Source organism: Aulonocara stuartgranti, assembly GCF_965226115.1.
Source record: "Aulonocara stuartgranti genome assembly, chromosome: 5".
In the NCBI taxonomy this organism is placed as follows: domain Eukaryota; kingdom Metazoa; phylum Chordata; class Actinopteri; order Cichliformes; family Cichlidae; genus Aulonocara; species Aulonocara stuartgranti.
This window is the reverse complement of record NC_138943.1, coordinates 7,725,770-7,746,450: the sequence shown is the minus strand read 5'-3', so window position 1 is coordinate 7,746,450 and position 20,681 is coordinate 7,725,770. Positions and strand designations below refer to the sequence as shown.

Below are 20,681 nucleotides of genomic sequence, written 5' to 3'. Positions count from 1 at the left end.
TTTAGAATTGATTTATATTTACTTATAAATATTAAATGTAGATATATGACTTAATTGTTACAAGCCAGTTAATTTACTATCCAATCTGTACATGGAAAGTGAATAATAATAACAACAATAGAATGTTTTTAGTGTATTTTTATGAAAGGTGTCATTCTGCTACAAAAATTTTCCACTAAATCATGTTATATATATATATATAAACTTATAATGGAGTGAATACAAATGTAACTTAATTGTTCGACTTCTTCACCAAAAATCAATAATAACATGGTTTCTTACTTGTAAAGTTACATTTATAGGTGTAAAATTTGGCAAATTATAAGAGTAAAGTTATAATAGCAACGACCCAGTGCACAAAAACGATTTTCTGTGTGCTGTTTTCCTGGAGATAAGCCACCTAAGTTGTTTGCACAATGGAAAATAATTTCACCAATATTTTCAACAATAAAAAGAAATTATTCTCAGTTGGGCACTTCCAGAATAAATGTACAGTGGTCTTTAGATCCGAAACTGCAGTTTAGACCAGCGTGTATTTAATATTGAAATTATAATAATTGTTACCGATTTATTTGGTCAGTGAGACGCTCGACTTCATTCTGTACCACATTACCCACAATCCAAGTCCAACAATGATTCTGACGTATACATCTGTCATCAAGCAGACCAATGAAATCGACGCACTCTATCTCATACAACCTCCGGTACCGCCTCTCTTCCTCTTCCGGATTTTCTAGCGTGACCGACGTTTCGTGTCTATTTAGACTTAAAAGTAAGTCCAACTATCCGTCACATTATAGATGTTAGTTTGTATCTCCTTATGATTTTTTAAGGTGACCCGTGTTTGATGGTTGATTTTATTCGGCTACAAATGTGTCGTTGTTGCCTAAATTACTGTCAATAATGGAGGACTGCTACAGACAAACACTGGGCGCCATGCTGCCTCTGTCGGTCCCAACTGATGTATCCAGCTTACATGGTTCACACCAGCATAGAGGCTGTTACACCATGTGTTCTTGGCACTGAATACAAAGTCGAACAGCGACCTGCATATTTAGTATGGTGATTTTTGTCCGTGTGTAATGTTTAGTATTTTTATTTGTAAAACATCAGCTACACTACAGCTGAACTGCTAAACCTGGGTTCTCCGAACATATTTAAAGACTCAAAGTATAATCTTAAAAACACTAAAGAATCAAAATATTCTTATAGAACTACTAGTAGTTATACACTTCAGTTTTTTGCTTTATGAAAGTACTCATCGTTGTCCTTAAATAAATTCACCGAGGGTGCGTGCAGGCCCCCTAGTGGCAAACCTGGAGTATTTCTGAGTGTCAGACTACTCGATAAAAATACAATTTAGAAATCACCTTTTCCTGCTTTAAAAAAGAAAGGTGCTAATCTAACGTATTTTGGCCTTCCACTCAAAGGAATATTGCCAAGACTATGATTTATCATATTTTTAACCAGCTAGTACTGCACAAAATACACGTTTGCCGATCATACGGGCAGCAAAAAAACGACATTTCTGTTGAGACATGTAGAAAAGACTTGCTTTAACTATATATGGACTATTCATGGTTGCATGCGTGGTCACCCACTACAGGCCTATTTTGAGAGAAAAGAAATACAGCTAAACTTACACTTTCTGAAATTGTTACCTGTTTATCTTCTAGTAATATAATTAGCAGCATCAATGCTCATTATACTCAAGTTCTCTAATCTCATGATTTCCCCCTTTTAATTACTTAATGTAAAAAATCATCAGGCCATCAAGATTAACTGTAACACAAACCGGAATATTGAGATGCTTTTCGAAATGAAATTTTCCAATTTACATTCGTAACTTGGCACACAGATTCTTCACTTCTGTTTCGTTATCACTACAGAATGCGTTACGTGGCCGCTTACCTCCTGGCTGTTCTCGGTGGAAACGCCAATCCTTCTGCCAAGGACATCAAGTCCATCTTGGACAGCGTGGGAATTGAGGCCGATGATGAACGCTTAAATAAGGTTTGTTGCTAAAACATTGAGCCTTTTCCTCTGAAAATGTGCCGTGGCTGAGTTGTCTCTTCTCTGCAGGTCATTAGTGAGCTCAATGGTAAAGACATCAATGAAGTTGTGAACTCAGGTAAAGGCCCTTCTTTGAAAATAACTGCAGAGGTCAAGATGATATACACTGGAGCTGGCTAACAGTTGTGTATCACTTTTTTCTTCCACAGGCCTCTCTAAGTTAGCCTCCGTACCAGCAGGCGGTGCCGTGGCGGCACCTGCTGCAGCTGCCGCTGGTGGAGGTGCTGGGGCTGCGCCTGCTGCTGGTACGTATATATTTATATATCTGTCATTAAAGAAGAAAATTAAAGCTTCTGCAAGTTTGGATGATAAATTTGTACTAACGCTGAAAAAGTTTAGCTGTGTGGGATCTCAGCGCTGGTAACTACTCTCTGTACTTATCTTTTCATTAAACAACATCTTGTTGTTTGCAGTGGAAGAGAAAAAGGAAGAGAAGAAAGAAGAATCGGAAGAGTCCGACGAAGATATGGGTTTTGGTCTCTTTGATTAATCTGCCTTCTCTGTGTTTAAAAAGCAATAAAAATGTAAAAGGTTTACACAAAATCACCTTTTCTTACTGTCCTTTAATTGATATTTATTTTAAATAACCCTTACCTAATTGTGACTGGGCAAAAGTAATCATTCACAAAGATATTACAGTTTAAGTGTCTGGGGCTTGACGCTAAAGCTTTTGTCTCATGTTAAAAATAGACAAGACTAGGAAACCAGTCATCATTAGGCAAACCAGACCTTCCGTGTGGTCTGTCTGTCGTATTGTTGGTAAGATAATTGAAACCACATAATGGTATGAGCAGTGAGGGACAGTCCATGAACCAGACCAGACCAAAATAATAAAAAAACAAGATTGAAACTGGTGTGTTTAAGGTTTAGGAAACACATAAATGACCTGTAACAACAATTCAGTCACAAGGAGAAAAAAAAAAACAGTATAGAAATTTGTAAAACGGGTCTTTTGGAACATGGAAAAAAATACCAATAAAGTGTTGATAGTATAAATTGTATAATTATCAATGCAGCCATACAGACACAATGATTCTTAATTTTTAAAATTACTGCAAGACTCACGAGAACAGGATCAACAGGAAGGGGGGAAGAAGTCAATCAGTAGATTGGTAATGTGCTTCAAACAACAGCTAGCATAATGTTCAGTGCTCTCAATAGTTATTTCTCATGGTAAAGACGTTTGATTGCCCAACAAGTTGAATAGTAATGCAGCTGGCATGGATGGACACCTTAGTGACCTGTCATTGATTACCTGTGTGGTTTCCCTGTCACAAGCCAAAACCCTGCAAGGGCATAAATTAGAAGTGAGTCATTAGTCACATCACAATATATCTTTTGCAATTGATTTTTTAAATTGCATGACAGCATAAATAGTCACTCAGCTGTGACCTGGATTTTTCCACTACCTGCCATCTTCCACAAACTGCTTTTGCCTTACATAAGATACCCGAATTAAGGTCAACGAAGTAAGCAACTTAATCTCTTAATGCTGCCTTTGAAATGACTAACTACGGTACTCAAAGAATTAACGCTGATGTGTGGGCTTACTTTGCTTCAAGTTTCACTAAATCAGATCTCAGTGGTTCATGTCATACACAACACTCATAACTGTGTTGTGTTCATCATGCAGTTCCATTTGTCTTTTTCTCGTTTTTTTTGTAGAGCACAGCACAAAATCACACGTGTTCATTATTTTTAGTAGGATACTGAGGCAGTCATAGTACTTCATAATAATTATATTGACTGTTGATTTCCATTTAATATTTGCTTATTCCAAATATATTAAAGTCTATCAAATGTATACAGATTCTTTATACACTTTGAATTGTCAATGTAAAGCTTTTTTTATTTATTGCAAAGCTGATGAAAACATACTTTATTTATAATTGCAGTAGTTTTAACAAGTCTGTTTTATTGTCAGGGTTGTACAGCTTTTAAAATATGTTGTTATATGTTAGTTGTAAAACACAAAGGTGTGGCTGACCCAAGGTCTTTTTATTGCTTCAGCTTGCATTCATCTGTTAGAACAGAGTTTCTAAGTTTTTGTCAACCTGCAGCTGCATACATTGTATGGACAAAAGTAGCGAGCCACTTGCACATTATACCTACACGAGCAACTCCCGTTACAGTACTATGCTGGAATTCGGTGAGCTCTTATTTCCACAGAAGTTTGGAAAGGTCTACCACATGGCTAGGAGCCTGATTTTATATAGCCGTGGCAATGGGATTGAAAACACCTGAATTCAAAGGTTAAGAGGTGTGGCCCATGTATGTCAGAAGCTGATGGCTTTATTTCTTGAAGCCTGCTTCCTAACAGGTATAAACAGAGATCTCTAGCCTCTCCTAAACAGGTTTGAGCAGGTATGTAATAGCCTAAGGCTGATGTTTGATTTGTTCTATTAGCTTCATTTTTCTGTTTCTCAGGTGGTGGAAGGATAATGAATTTTTTTTAATACTCTTCACAATAATTATTTTTCCAACAAATTAAGGGAGATGCAAGTCTTAATTTTTGCTGTTTTTATTGTCAAGTTGATCTTAAATTAAGCCAGCCTTTAGATATACATCAATTCTCAATGGAAAAAAATATAAACATCTTTTTAGTATTTAATATGAATGCCAGCATTCATGAAAAACAAACATCAGTCACATTTTAGAATACCAAAATATTCAAGAACCTTGCACCAAGTTGTTTAGCTTATACATAAAAAATTGCACTGATCTTTCACATTTTTACAAATTCATATACACAACTCAACCTAGCAAAGTGTCACAGTTTTTTAGTTTTGTGAAACCAGCTGTGTTTGTTAGTAGTTTACTTATATCTCAGTTGAACCTTAATGTGAAAGACAACACTCATGCACTCAAACAACATCCAAACAGTTTTCTCAGCAGTCGTTCTGTTGCGAATTTATAGTTTAACACGCACTCAAAAACAATATTAAGAAAACATAACATAGATTACAGCATGTGTCTCTTTGCAGGCTTAAAGCATTTCTTAGCTAGCCCCTTTGTAAAAAGGAACTCAGGTGTGCAATGCATCCTTAACCACATCTACAGTGCTAAGAGGGGTTGTCAAAATTTAATGTGCAGCTATGTTTCTGCTTGGCTGCTTCTCAGTCATCACTGTCAGACCATGGATGATCTGTGCATGCCTGTAAGAGAACATAAGAGTTTAAATAAAACAAACTTTTTCAATGTCATTTTTAAAAATAAACAATATCGTACGCTATATTTAGCATCTTTTTTAGGGATATACATTCAAATATTGAAGCAAGGGAACATTTGCATTCCCATTTTAATCAATAATTAACTGATAACATCGTTTCATTATTATGAGAACAACACATGAAAGCTGTTTCTTTCTAATGTTTACTCTCTTTGCTTTATCCCTCTCCATTTCATCTGATCCTTACCTGTCTGTATTCAAATCGGTCCTGTAGATAACGGTTTCCCAGACCAGTAATGTGGCCTACATTCTGTTTGGAGAGTCCGGCTATCCTGGCCGTGAAGTCGAGTGTGAAAGCCAGTTTGACCAGCTCAGGTGCTGTTGGTAAGACAGTTGGAGGTTTTTGGGTCGATGAACCTTCTTTCTCAACATATGCATCAGCAAGCTTTTGGAAGGAAGAGTATGTCATCTGCTGAAAGAAGTAGCTCAGGGTGGGGTTATCTTTCATCTGTAAGACATAAGGAGAAGAGGAGGTCTGTTAATACAATCTGCTTTTGATTTACTAAAATAAACGTGAAGTCAACAGCTACTGAACAGTTATACAAAATGGGATAAAAAGCTAATTACAATTTAATAGAGTGCAAGGCTATCTTATCAGGAAGCCTAAATAATCATTAGCTGTAGCTGAGAGAACAGAAAGCTTTTAGTCTGATTCATGATGGGTCCAACTAATGATCATTTACATTATTGATTAGCAACCCATTTATTTTCTCTTTGTACTGATTGTTTGGTCTATAAAATGTCAGAAAATTAAAAATGCTCATAGCTCAAATGTGGATAATATCTCTAAAGGCCATATTTACATGTGCAAATGTTTTTGAAATATACCAAAAACAATTTATGATCCAATAATACAAAGAAAAGCAGCAAATCCTCAGACTTATGAAGCTGTCGTCATGAAATCTTTAGTATTTATGCCTGATCACATTTCTAAATAGTTTGTATTGCCAAATGCAGCCATACTTATTTAATGTGTGAACCTGTTGTATGAAAAAACAAAAAACTAACTGTAGTTTCAAAACACGCTGACATGCTGCTAAGTAGAACTTTGCATATTTAACTTTACACCTCTTCCTGTTCTCATGTAGGCCTCGTTTACTACTATTCTTATTGTAAAAACAGAAAACATGCAGGAGTAAATGCCCATGACAAATTCACAAAAACCCATTAAGTATTGCAGACAAACACAGGAACTTGAACATGAATTTGTGAAGGAGTTTGTACTTTTTCACTGGAGTTGGTAATGGTTATCTTTATAATAATTTGAGATTTATTAGTTAGCTTTTGTTTTCTGTTAAAACACATTTTATCTGTGTAATTAAAAACAATTTAAATTCAAGGCATTATATACAGGCCGACTATTTCACATAAAGTATTTCAATATTTGTAATTTTCCAAGACTGACAGTTAATACCAACCTTGACATCTATGGCATCACCCTGTTCCTTCATCAGAGCAATGATCCTGTTAATTACTTCCTCTGAGACCAAACAGAAAGATGAAGTGTAATTAATGCTCTGAGCAGTTCACAACATTGTTCACACCACAGTCTGCTACATGTAACAATGTGGGTTTAAGTGTATGGTATAGTTACATTTTTAGCACAAACCTTCCATTTGGTTTAGGAGTTGTTTTACTTTTCTTTCATCAAATTTGTTGCCAATACTGAAGTATTTTCAGACTGACATGTACATGACTTAAATTTAGAGAACTAAACAGTTTCTTACCATCTGAAAGTGGTGCAACCTCTTCTTTTTCTTTGACCTCATGGACAATTTTTTCCAGTTCCTCTGACACCTTCTCATAATAAGAGTATGTTGGTGTTACACTGACAACAGCTGCAAAATGAAGATTTGGTTATTTTTAAATGTGTATTTTTTTGTATTCCAGTGATTTGGCTTACTATAAAAATGTAAAAAATAACATTGTTTATTAACTAAGGTCAGTTCTCCCACAGACATACCTTCAACTCCAGTGATGTCAGCAGGTTTGTTTGGTTTTGTCAGAGATGGCTGCCTTTTTGAGAATCTTCTTCTTAGGGACTTTTTTCTTGTTGACTTCTTTGGTAAAGTGACTGGTGTAATGGGCAAGCAGTTAGTTACTGTCTCAGAGGACTTGGACTTGTCTGGTGGACTGTCCTGCTCATCGTCTTTATCCTCATTGTCCTTCCGGGTGAAAAAGCCAATTATATTTTTCCAAAATGAGGTTTTCTTGATCTTCTTTGATTTTTTTGTCGGTTTCTCTGGTTCTTCGGGACATTTCTCGGTTTGGTTTGGTACATGTTCGACCGGAGAGAATGTATCAATTTCTTTGCCATCCACATTCTCAAGTGAAGGGGCCAAGTGAAGGGAGGGGTCGCTGGAATGATGTCTTTGTCTTTTTGGCACTGTCACCCATTTTTCTTTCCTCCCAGCCACTTTAAGCCCATGAGTGCCATCATTTAGGCTGAGGCTACGTTTTACGTATACCTCCAGGAGACGGACTGTATCCTTGGGAGGCACGGAAATCAACTGGCTGTGTGGAGGCCTTTGTTTTTCTTTCTCTGTTTCCATATTGGACTCTGAAAGGTGAAACACAACACCACATATACAACACATCCTTAACACTTTTGAAGGATACGATTTCAATCCAAATGACCTGACAATGGATGGTATCATCTTCTTAATTGTAACAAACAAAACAAAACTGAACAATACTGAGAAAAATGTAAACATTTGTAACAATTTTAGACCTTCAAATTAATAAATGTAGCAAGAAAGTAGTCGGCACAATAATCATTAATTTCAACTAAGATGGCAAATATTTTTTTTAGTCTGTTGTTAAATTGGAATAAATAATAGTAGGTAGCTCCATATAACCCGTATGGAGATATTTAACTTCCCTTATCTGAACAACAGCACAACCGAAAGCTAAACAGAAAAACAAATACGAATCTGGGACTTTCTGAAAACAGGTTGCTATTAAGTGTTCGTTAAATGTTTTACTTTAAACTACAAGCGGTAAAATTGTAGAGGCGGATTATACCATTAACAAGTTGGAGGAAGAAGAAAGACTGCAAAACAACAAGAAACGCATTAGTACCATTAGCAGTAGGCCAAAATGTAGACTCACCTTCACACACCGCAAATATCTTAAATCTCTGCAAGGATCTGTGCAAGTCTGGCTACCACCACTCACGGTTCTTTTTAAAAAGTTATATGCTCCAAAGTCCGGCTGCCTGCTCAAAAACCCTCCTCCTAACTCCTTCGCAGAGTGGGCGGGAAGCTGGGAAAACACCACCTGTCTTCCTGCTTGCATTCGTGTCCAAAGTAGACGTCAGACTCAACGCGTGTTTACAGTTTCACCCTCGCCCTCGGTTCTGCTGTAAAACAATATATCCACCGGGTGCTTTGGCCGATTTTTACAGGAAGACATTTTGCTTCCTTTCAGCGGCTGCATTTAGAGGAAGCAGTACAAAACACGACGTTTTTTAAAATGACGTAATCATAGTGATTGTTTTTGGTTATATTTAGGTCATTCAACCACTCTTGCGCGTGTTTTTCTTGATTTGTGATAATATGTGGCTGTCTCTTTATGTATTCTAATACAGATGTCTTGGAAAAGTAATCACGAAACTACTTGTATTATAATAATGATATTATTATTATGATTAGCAATAGTAGTAGTAGTAGAGTAATAACATTGTTCTCATTTATTTTCCATTATGTCTTTAGTCCTGTGGTGGGATTCGTTTCCAAGGAAACTACTTAACTAACAATCTTAACTGTACTGTTTACTTTCCACTCACTTTTTAAAGAATATATTACAAATGTTCCAGAATTTATTTTTTGTTGTTATAGTTTAAAACCGAGCACCTCTAACATTTCACTTGGATTGCACCATTTGCTTTAATTTACTTTCATTAAAACCTTTATTCCCCAAAACTGACTGGATGCTCTTGTGACAACATATGATAACACAGTTCCCAGGATTTTGTAATCACAACTTTTCCCTTGCAGTTTTCCAAGCATAGAGCACTGTTATGCATTGCGGTGAAGTATTTCCAGGAAGTGGTTGTGATCAGACAAACTATTTTTGTTTAATTGTAAAACATGCCTATCCCTTATTTATGTGCTTACTTATCAACAGTCTTTCTGTCTGCAGCTGACTCTTATCAGTACTCTGTTATCTGGCTGATTTACTGGAAGTCCATAGAAGGTGCAACGTTAAGGCATGTTAGTGGCAGATACACAACAGGAGACAGTAGTTTAATAATCTTTCAGTGATTAATTGCCCCATAGATTCCTTCATTTGATCTTATAATAGAAGAAAAGGTTTCAAACCACATAATATATCAATTTAATTTGTGCAAGTTTTTGAGTTTCTCTATACTGAAGCATAGTCCATTCTGTGTCCTACAACAATCACATACCTGTGCTTTACTGGTATGGTGGTCTAGGTTATAGAGCTCAGTTTCTGTTGAAAGTAATTTAGAGAGTTGTTATTTAACTTTATGGTAATTTTGCAGGCTGCTGATAACCTTACTGAATTTTCTCTTTGTATAGGCGGCTAAAGATTAACAGAATCCCAAACTGGAGCCTCTCATGCCGGTAAGCTACATCATGTTTTATGAGCCTTTAGTTCATCAGTGTGTTATTACATAATCTGAACAACAGGAAACAAATTCACACAAAAGTTATGGATACCATTGTGGTACATAGAGTCACCATGTGCATGAATGTCATGGCAATTTTGCAGGTTGTTCTTTGTCCAGGGTGGAATGATTGATACATTTATACAGTTTGTAGTACCAAAGTGAAGCCACTGGGTGTCCCTCTTAAAACATGTTCTGGAGGCTTTCACTGTCAAACAAGCATTTACATTATTTCCCTGCAGGCCATAAGCCATAGAGTAGTTTACTTTTCTTATAAGTATTTAATCTCAATACACATATGTAAGTATGTATTTTTGTATTCATACATTTCATGCTATTCCATGCTGCAGCACAAATTTAGTCACAAATAGTATGCTTGACTATACTATATTTATTTGATGCTGTTTTCACTTGTTACCTTTACAGATTAAGGTTTGTTTTTTGTTTTGTTTTCTTTAATGATAAATTTGACTATATTTTTGCATTCAAAAATATGGTAAGCCTACATAATTTGTTGTTCCACAGTATACAAAATAGTTTCACTTTTGGTATCCACATGTTTGCGTAACATTTTCAGTTCCACAGAACTGTGCCTTTATGATTGCATCATTTCCAGTAATTTTTCACAAACAGATCCCTAACCTGACTTTATGAAAAACCTTGGCTGTTGCAGATGTGCAAAGCACCTTGTGGTCTTCAAGGCAATGCATTACTGTCTGGCCCCACATGATACTTCAGGTCACCTTTTTCATTTTTCATGGGTCTTAAGCTGGACAAATGTGAGACTCACATTTCGTCCCACAAGATCTGGTCATTGACCTCCAGGGCTGACGCAGTGCAGCGGAGCAGCCACAGCGCGTTTACCTGCTGTAAATCTTTATCTGTTTGAATAATTACTCATCCTCTGTCTAGGGACTCTCCAGTCTTAAAATGATAGATGAGTATTACCCAGGTAATGCAGAGCTGTGCTAACAAAACACATATAAACAGATACTAGGGCATACAGTGATTACATTAATGTCTCTAGCCAATAATACTGCTGTACAATACACCCTAGAGGCTTTTTGATTAAATGGTGTAATAGCGTATATGATGCATTGAAAGCTAGCCACCAGAAAATGAAACTGAGTTATGTAAGTTCATCATCATGTCATTTAACAACTTAAGAGGTTTCTGAAACAAAGTCCTTATACTTTTAATGCTGAATCAGAAAGGAAATACAAGCAGGAATCTGTTAATGTGTAACATAGTTTCACATTTATTGTAGATGTTAAAGAGGAAGGAAATCCAGTTCACTTAAGACATAAATCTAAGCAGTGCATCCAATTTTACTGCAAAGCTCAGTGATCTTAACAGTTGGAGACTACAGATTTTAGTAAATAAGAATAAAATAGAAACAAATAATTTATTTGTTTTTATATATGTTATTCAGTAGAGCAGTATATTTTGCATAAACCGCCATGTTCATGAAAATGGCCACTTGAGGCTAACTGTCAGCCCAAAGCTAGCACATCTACAGGATGGCATAATAATAATGGATTGGATTTATATAGCGCTTTTCAAGGCACCCAAAGTGCTTTACAATGCCACTATTCATTCACTCTCGCATTCACACACTGGTGGAGGCAAGCTACGGTTGTAGCCACAGCTGCCCTGGGGCAGACTGACAGAAGCAAGGATGCCATATCGCGCCATTGGTAGGGTAAAGTATCTTGCCCAAGGACACAACGACCAGGACAGAGAGCCCGGGGATCGAACCGGCGACCTTCCGGTTACAGATACGCTACCCAACCCCCTGAGCCACGGTCAACTAACAACAATTTAGTTGCTATTGCTAATTTTCCTCATCCTTGAAATAGTTTTTAAAAACACATCTATTTAAATTAAAGTGGACCTAATCTGCCCATTTCTGCCTCAATATTTTTTTAATTCTTGGACTCCACTAAAGTAGTTTTTGCATAACTTAGAGGTCAAGCTAATTCTTAGTAATCTGCTTTTTATACTGTAAGATGCTTGAAACAGCTGTTTAAGCTCCTTTGCCTTTAGGACATTTTTCCTTGAAATCAGCTTTCTTTTGATTGGCAGACTGACAGTTTAAACACCAGGTGGTTGGGCTTAAGTCTAGGATTATTTTATTTTAAAAAGTGTAAACCGCATGTATGTGTAAACTTCACTCTATTCCTTTTGGAGAATGTGAAAAAATCCTTGGTATATAGAGATATCCACAACACCTTGTTGTGTTTTGCCTTGGTTTTTGTTTATAATTTATTGTAGTTATATAATGTAGTTATATTTATATTTTTGAAATGAACTAGTCAATTAATAAAAATGAATAATCAGCAGAGATCTGTGTCTACATGTTAAATCTATACAGTCTAAAGCTAGTTTTATACTTTCCGTGTCCCAGAGTCCAAGGGGGTCCACTTGGGTTCCAGTGACGTAAATTTCTTCAACGGACGGTGAATGGAAGGGTCCGTGGATAATTTACCTTACAATGCACCAACTACGCATGCACTGAGCTATCCGTGACTGTGTCCGCCACTAACTATAATCCAGGCTTAAAGTCCGTTGGGGTATGTTTTGTTTCTGGGTGTCTTAAAATTCTCATTTGCAAACATGTCTGTCTCTGATATTGTCTTGTGTCACAGACTTTAGACTTACATTAGTCACATTACAACGCCCCAGCTGGTGGACTTCAAAGAAGTATTGTAGGGATGACTACTTGGTTGCGGTGTTCCTAATTGCTATTTTTTAACGTCAACATTAAACTTGCTAATGTTAACGTAAAAAATTAGTTAGCTCCAACTCACCTAAATATGGTCTCTTCATAACATGGTGTCATAAAACCCAGATGGTTTTCGCCAAATGCCAAACTTTGAGGATTCAGAAAGTACCAGAAATAACGTCACTTTTATATAAGAGAGGGTTGCTAAGTCTTGCTAAGAAGGAATTGTTTGGGTTATGTTAAATGATATCTGATCTTTACCTTATGATATTAAGTAACATTTACTATGATCCTTTCATTGTTTTAATTTTTTAATGACATTTATTGACAATCAGAAACATAAAATATCATCAGCCTTATCCAAATAAGGAGGACTGAGATATGAGGTTCTTTAATTATTACCTAGAAGTTGATTCATGCGTGATGATTACATTTTAGATGTAACATAAATGATCTCCGGCATAGGTGAACAAACAAAACAACGGTTGAAAGGACTTCCCAACAAAACCCCATCTGTGGAGCATCGTGTTATCACATAGTGCCAGGATGCCTGATCCCCTCTCCACTGTAAAGAGGTGTACGTCGACCTTTCTGTTCTTCATCCTCGAGTGCTGAGAGAGCAGATGGAGTACCTTGCAAGATTGGTTTGTCCTGTGCCAAACAGCTACTGCTCATTTGTTGTAAAGCGGCTCTTCTTTGGTTTTGTTTTTCTAAGGTCATCATATTAGTTCTTTAGTTAATAAAAAGGCTATAAGAGTAATGCAGAAGCCGTGTCTAAAAGTCCTCAGTCAGTAAACTCATGGCACAGAATCAATGATTCAAGTAATACCGTAGGTATTAATCAATATTAAAGCTGTGAGGATTGCATTGCCACTCATTGCAGCGCTGCCTTCACACTTTGATCAAAACTCTATAACAACAAGGTCATCAAGCATTGTTTTTACTGGGCTTGTTCCAGCATCCAAGTCACTGGAAGAAACTGGAGACTTTTTAGAGTTTTATTACAAACACAAGCTGCAGAGGTCCAAGTGACTTTGCCCTCAGGAGGGTGTGAACTACAGTACACAGGCTGCTGTCTGTGCAGCTTTGAAATTGGCTTAACGTGTCTGCTGACAAAACAGTAACCCAATCTACTGATATGAGACTCATTGTCTGAGCTTTCATGTGAGACCAGTCCATTGTTTTCTTTTAAAGCAACGAGACAGAGCTTGTCACTAACTTGGAGAGTAAAAGGATAAACAGAGTCATGCAACAGTGATATTTTTAGATCCATTAAGGGGTGCAGTACAGTGTGCTGTGTCACAGTGACTGGACCATCTGCTTTGAATGGATTTCTTGGGGTGAATCTTTTTGTAAGGCAGGATAGATGTGATCTCTTCATTAAACACCCAATGAATTATAAATGATAGCCTCACATTAGCTTTGACCTTGCCAGAGCCACCTGTCTGTTAAATGCTAAAATGCTACCAGACCTTGTCTTTGGGCTATCACTGTACAATCAGTGATCAGTGGGGCAGAATGGTGGCCCGCTGACCTGAGTGTTAACTAGAGACACGGACAGGGCTCCAAACAGATGGTAATAAAACAGTCAGTATGTTTCAGCATGAAAACACTGCAACTACGTTTTTGATGGAGGAAAGACTTAGCACAAAAAATGCATTAGATATATAAAGTCTACACTCATAATACCTTGATATCGTTTACACATACCAACTGAAAATGTTTCCTTCCTGTGACTGTATGGGACAGTAAGACAAGTTAAATAGTCAGTGCCTAGCCTTAGAAGCCAAGATAGATAGTCTTATAAATGATTCATAAGGTCTGCATATTTAATTTGGTGCTTTTGCTTCAGAAACGATCCCAGTCAAAGGCATTGTTAGGCACACAGTATTAGAATTTCTCCATCCAGTGACGAGCTTTGCCAATAGAAAGGAAAAGCTAATCACGTTTCTATTTCACATTTTTGACTCAAAATCCCCCCATTTTTAGATTGCTCTATAATTTGATAATCCCTTTTTGATCTTCACACCTATTTCTGACAGAAATTCTATTCTTTATAGGCTTTTTTTTAGAGAACACACAATGACAAACATCTGCTCCTCCAGTCTTGATATACATCAATATTTAAAACAGCCTGACTTTTTCTGTCTCGTGATGTGACACAGTGTTAGGCATGAGTTTTTATAGAAACCTGAAGATACAGAGAGGGATGCCATCATGATATCAGCAGAGAACCAACAGCGAGTAGGCGTTAATAACAGCTAACATGAGGCGTTAATGAGTATTCATGCCTAAAGCTATACACTGAGACTTACACCTCCATTCATCACCATTATTATTAAACACAGGGGAGAAAAAGATGTTTTAAACATTTAAATTAAAACACAGGTGCATTTCATCCCAGAAAAGAAATTATCTAAGGAAACTTCACACTTTTAGAATACACGTTTAATGAAAGGCACTCTTTGCTGAATAAATAAAACAGCAAATTATGACTTGAACTGTACAATGTTGACACACACAGTAAGAGTCCTTAGATATTAAGTGCTTCATGACATTGTAAAGTGCTGAGTACCCAGGTGACGTTGATGTCACCTTATTGCATTTTAATTACAGGTATTGCTCTTTCCATGGGTGAAAAATACATTTTTTTTTTCATCCGCACGTCACGTCATTATTGCATATTGTGAGGTTATTAGAAAGGTACCAACTGTTTTTCAACTATATCCATTTACACTTTAGTACAAGCTGTATTTATATGTTTCATAAACTTACATACAGTACATTTTCAAGGTCAAAATGTGGCATGCATATATAGTACCAATTCAAATAAACTGTGCACATTTATCATTTGTTCTCTTCTTTTCTCAAATCCACTTAAGGTATTGGCTTTTCCCATCACATGGAATACAATGCTCATTACTATAATGGTTAAAATACTACAATGCATTCAGCCACAGTAAATATTCAAAGGTTCATTTGCTGATAACAAGAAGTAAACCTCATTCCAGCACACTATGCCATGCAGTTAAAAATGAGAGAAAGAAGGCAAATGGAGATATGTTCAAATAAGAGTGCAAAGTCAATTTTTTTTTGCCTTTGTCCTTTCTCCAGCTCTCTCAGATACAAACTGAAGACACATGTTCTTTCACATTTTTTTTACACATTTTTTTCCCCTGCCAACAGTGGATGGTGCAAAATTCCAAAAGTGCTTAAGAGATATGTGGAAAAAAGCATTAAGTGCATTGGATTGATGTGTTTTTTAAAGGGTAAATTCACATTACACTTTAGAAGGTGATCCATATATCTAATGTGCATAATTTGGAGCAAAATCCCAAATAATAAAAGAAAAGTTGATTTTAAAAGCTGAAACTTTTTCATGCAACTACTGCATGTACAACATTATACTCTATTATATTAGATTTATATTCTTCAGCCATCTAAAAGATTTATGGCGGACATGCTAATGTGCCAACTGTTTGTCACACAGATATTGTTATGCTGTGTCATATGGAGAAGCGCTGCTTCTCCACAAGAATAGATTTGCTGATAAGTCACTGCGTGTGCTGATGTCCTTTTGCCTGGATACATTCATCTGCCCTTGAAAATCATGCCAAGTCCTCTCAAGATTCTGCTGATTATGATGAAGTATAGACTGACATGGGACTGTGATGTAATATGAGTACTGAATATACTTCCAGTTCTACTGCTGCTCAAAATAATTTTTGATTTGTTTTCTTCCGTCACTTAGTCTGCTAATACAGCCCAGAGGGACATTATACAACTGCCTGTCCCGTCGTTACAGTATTTACTCTAACAATAACATTTTCCAAGATTAAGTATTTGCCTCAAGTACATAATTACTATGACATTTTTCTTCAAAGTGCACTGAATGAAAGATAATATGTTATACCTTTCAGTCATTTTCATAAAGGTAACTGACAGTAGTTGTAGTAATTGCACTTTGACACATTCACATGCAGGCAGACAACTTCTGTGAAAACTGTATCGTCAAACATACATCCATAGATTTATCCATAACCCTTTATCTAAGTCAGAGTTGCAGGGTGGCTGGAGCCTATCCTGGTTGCCACAGGACCACACGGTTCTTATTAATACTGTAATTTATCTGCACAAATGCTGCCATGTTTGTTGTATAAAATAGAGAGAAAGATAAACTGATTAGCCAGTGTATCTTATTAATGGATATGTTTGTTTTGTCCATTTGTTTTTCATGCCCTTTATATAAATAAATACTTGAGTTTCTTTATCAGTGCATGCCATTCTTTTCATTCTGCCAGGTGCTGTTACTTTTGTTTAGTGAAAGTGTGCTTCCACACTTATTTGCAGCTGACATTTTCTGGGCAGCCTCTGCTGCTGCATCCATCACCTGTTTCTCCTCCTGCTCAGTCTCACGGTGGTAAAAATAGTTGAAGTTGGACACGATGACAGGGACGGGTAGGGCAATGGTCAGGACACCAGCAATGGCACAGAGAGTGCCGACCATTTTGCCTCCCATGGTGATGGGGCACATGTCGCCGTAACCCACAGTGGTCATCGTCACCACAGCCCACCAGAAGCCATCAGGGATGCTAACAAATTGTGTCTGGGGCTCATCCACTTCTGCAAAGTAGATGGCACTTGAGAATAGGATGACTCCTATAAATAGGAAGAAGATTAGCAGGCCCAGTTCCCTCATGCTGGCTTTCAGGGTCTGCCCCAAAATCTGAAGTCCCTTTGAGTGTCGGGAGAGCTTAAAAATTCTGAAGACTCTCACTAGTCGGATGATTCTTAAGATTGCTAAAGACATGTTCTGACTAGAGTTCATATCGTCATCAGGTGTTGTAGCCAGCTCTGTTCCCAGGGTTACAAAGTAAGGAATAATAGAGACGATGTCGATGATATTCATGATGTTATTGAAGAAATCACTTTTGCTTGGGCACACTACGAAGCGGACACCGAGTTCAAAGCAAAACCAAATTATGCAAATAGTCTCCACTATGAAAAAGGGATCAGTGAAATATGCTAGCAGGTTTTTAGTGGTCTGATGAAGGTTAGCATCTTCTCGGGTGCCATTGATAAATTGGGTTACACCCGGAATAAAGTCATTGTCCTCCCTGAACTCTGGCAGAGTCTCTAGGCAGAATATGAAGATAGAGATGACAATAACAAGGACAGAAACCAGAGCAACAGATTTGGCCGCACTGGAGCTCTCTGGGTATTCAAACAGTAGCCAAAACTGTCGCTGGAGTTCATTGGTGGGCAAAAGAACTTCTGGCTCTTTGATAAACCCTTCATCTTCACGGAACTGCTCCATTGCTTCATGACCCAATTCATAGAAAACAATTTCATTTGCAAATACATCTAAAGGTACATTGGCTGGTCTGCGGATTCTCCCTCCTGACTGATAGTAGTAGAGAATCCCATCAAAAGATGGACGGTTTCTGTCAAAAAAGTACTCGTTTCTCATTGGGTCAAAATAGCTTATCCTCTTCATAGGGTCTCCAAGCAGTGTCTCTGGAAACTTATTCAGGGTGCTGAGCTGGGTCTCAAACATCAGTCCTGAAATATTGATGACAACTTTCTCATCTTTTTCTTCCATGTAGTGCTTTTCAAACAAATCTTCACTCTCGTAATAATCCCTCGGCATCTTACTGAAGACACTGTTGGTGGGAGACTCACTGTTGATCAGGAGCTTTAGATTAGAGATCAAACTGCCACTGCTGGAGTTGGCTTTGGTGGTCAGTGTAAGAGGAGTGGAAGGTGAGAGCCCCTCTGCACCAGACTGATGGCTGCGTCGTCTTCTGTGTGGTGACTGTTGAGGAGAAGTCAAACGCTGGGTTAAAAGGTTCTGATCAGCGGCCTCTGATGTAGGTGAGGTTGGGTACCCAGAATCACTTGGGTCTCCCAGGTTGATGCCAACATCATCCATGTTCTCAAAATTAACTAGTGGCACCTCCATTGCCTGTCTTGTCACTAGCCACAGCTCTGTCTATCAACGTTTTTTTGTAGACAGAGGAGACACCACAGCCAGTGCCACACGGAAGATCCTGGCAGGGGCTCCCTCCTCCTGGTTATCATTCAGGCAGCTGTACACTACTTTTTGGGTTCAGACCTCTGTGTAATCTGTGAAATAGGGGTGGGAAAAAGGAATGTTGTGAAATTGGACAAATGCTGCAATACACCTCTGTCAGCTCCTGTTTAGATAAGCAGAGTGCCAGCCATCTGATACTTTGCTTGTGCAGTTATCCCCCCCCCAAAATTCTCTCCAATAGCCTGAATGAAAACACAAACTCGGCAAATTCGGCCCTGAAAATGCTTACATGGAGTATGGATGGTATTATTGCTGATATGTATGGCAAAGCTGTTTCATTATAGAAAAACATCTGAACTTTCATTTATGACTGAAAACAGAGATTCATCAAAACCAAAGCACATTTATTTTGTCTCAGTATCTAAATGTTTGTCTGTAAGTACCTAACTAGTGACTTGTTTAATCCATCCAGACGCTGTTCAGCCTCAGGATAGTCTATCAGCATCACATTTACCTTATCTCTAAGATGCTGTTTATCATTCCGTTTGTCTGGTTCGGACAGGTAACCAAATCCTGACACACGCGCGAAGGCTGCAACCTCTGTGTCCACTAGACACCAAGGGCCCTGACAGACTTGGGACTCAGTTTCCACTTGCAATGTAGCAGATAATGTAACAGTCTGTTCTTATGTAAGAATATTATATAGAGGTTATGCAAACAACTGAAATGGTATATTGATATATGTTTGGAAAGGAGTTACTGAGCCCAATAAAAAAAATGGACAAAAAAGTGCATTTTGGACAGAGTTCTTGGATCTCAGACATTTGAATCAATTATTATAATGATTTTTTTTGCTGCAGAAACCTTAAAATTGAGTTAACTCAGCATTATCTCACACCAAGATGATACTGAAAGACACAACAAATGATATTACCTTAACAAGGTCTGAACATCAAAGCGCTCCCAAATCACGTCCAAATTTTCAATTAAAAAGTTAAAAGTTTAAATCCAGCTGTGTGCAGATGCCTGTACCACTCACCCATGTCCCCGCTCTGCAGAAGTTATTGTGTCCTCTCTAATCCTGCCTGGCAGCTCCGCTCTGCTCCCCTTCACTCCCTTCACTCTCCCTTATCCAGACTCACAATCAAGAGTGTCTCAAGCTCTATTAAAGCTCCCACTGGGTAATTTAACACCGAATACGAAACCAGAGATGCCAGAGGTACCCACACATACTCACAAACGTACACAGTCGCACACACGCAAACACAGACAAACTAAAACACACGTAAAGCGAACTCACTGTACTTTAAATGTGGGGGTCACCTGGCTTTGTTCTCCCTCCTCCCTCCTCCACCACTGGAGATAGGTAAGCTCTGTGATAGGAGATTTACTCCGCAGGAGCCAATCGCTGTTTGATGAGGCAAAGGGAGTGTGGGACCCCCTCTTTTCCGCCTTTCCTGCAGAGTAAGCACCCACATACAGGATCATCCAACCCACCCTCACCTTGGGATTTAACCATATTTTTTCCCTGTTACAATACTTGCCATTACCCTTATTACCCTAAGCAGAAGAACACATCATCCTAGGGGCTTCACCTCCCTTTTATTTACACATGTACACAGATGTGAACTGTTACTTCACCTGCCATTGACAAAACTGTCACAACTGTTTTCTAAATCTTAACAGAAATCTGCTTTTTACAATGGCTCTGCAAACATGTGATGCAAATCTATAACGTGCTAATTCTAGTGTGTGAAAAATATGAATTACAACACATATTTTAGTGAATTCTATTGATAAATGGTTGAACTTTTCACAGGGGTTTAGTATATTCTGATTGTGCTCTCCCCTTGAGGTGTGAAGACTTAAATACCTCTGCACCTTCTGCAACTGAGATTTTGTCAGATTAATAAAGCAGCTAAAGTCCAATTCAAATTGAAATACTTTAATTACAGAGATGCTATACTAGTTAGTATAGTTTAATTGA

General features: G+C 37.7%; 3 protein-coding genes across 5 annotated transcripts; 1 reads left to right on the top strand and 2 right to left on the bottom strand.

The window, feature by feature from the left end:
* The first annotated feature begins 664 nt into the window (after positions 1-664).
* Positions 665-2,616, top strand: rplp2 (ribosomal protein, large P2). Its single transcript, XM_082534953.1, has 5 exons — positions 665-772; positions 1,890-2,013; positions 2,083-2,131; positions 2,223-2,318; positions 2,487-2,616. The coding sequence occupies exons 2-5, from the start codon at positions 1,891-1,893 to the stop codon at positions 2,561-2,563; spliced, it is 345 nt and encodes a 114-aa protein (XP_082391079.1). The 5' UTR covers positions 665-772; position 1,890; the 3' UTR covers positions 2,564-2,616.
* Positions 2,617-4,578: 1,962 nt separating this feature from the next.
* Positions 4,579-8,893, bottom strand: LOC309707179 (uncharacterized protein). Its single transcript, XM_082534330.1, has 6 exons — positions 8,414-8,893; positions 7,266-7,862; positions 7,030-7,140; positions 6,721-6,782; positions 5,490-5,750; positions 4,579-5,228 (listed from the first exon to the last, which is right to left on the bottom strand). Exons 2-6 carry the CDS (start codon positions 7,852-7,854, stop codon positions 5,190-5,192), a joined length of 1,062 nt encoding a protein of 353 aa, XP_082390456.1. The 5' UTR covers positions 7,855-7,862; positions 8,414-8,893; the 3' UTR covers positions 4,579-5,189.
* A 5,805-nt stretch (positions 8,894-14,698) lies between these two features.
* On the bottom strand, positions 14,699-20,137 carry LOC309707453 (potassium voltage-gated channel subfamily A member 10-like). 3 transcript variants are annotated; one of them, XM_082534792.1, is made up of 2 exons: positions 19,734-20,137; positions 14,699-18,786 (listed from the first exon to the last, which is right to left on the bottom strand). In XM_082534792.1, exon 2 carries the CDS (start codon positions 18,620-18,622, stop codon positions 16,931-16,933), a length of 1,692 nt encoding a protein of 563 aa, XP_082390918.1. In that variant the 5' UTR covers positions 18,623-18,786; positions 19,734-20,137; the 3' UTR covers positions 14,699-16,930. The 3 variants fall into 3 exon arrangements, with proteins under 3 accessions (XP_082390918.1, XP_082390919.1, XP_082390920.1); XM_082534793.1 differs by having other exon boundaries at positions 19,995-20,137; XM_082534794.1 differs by lacking the exon at positions 19,734-20,137 and adding an exon at positions 19,629-19,717.
* Positions 20,138-20,681: the final 544 nt, after the last annotated feature.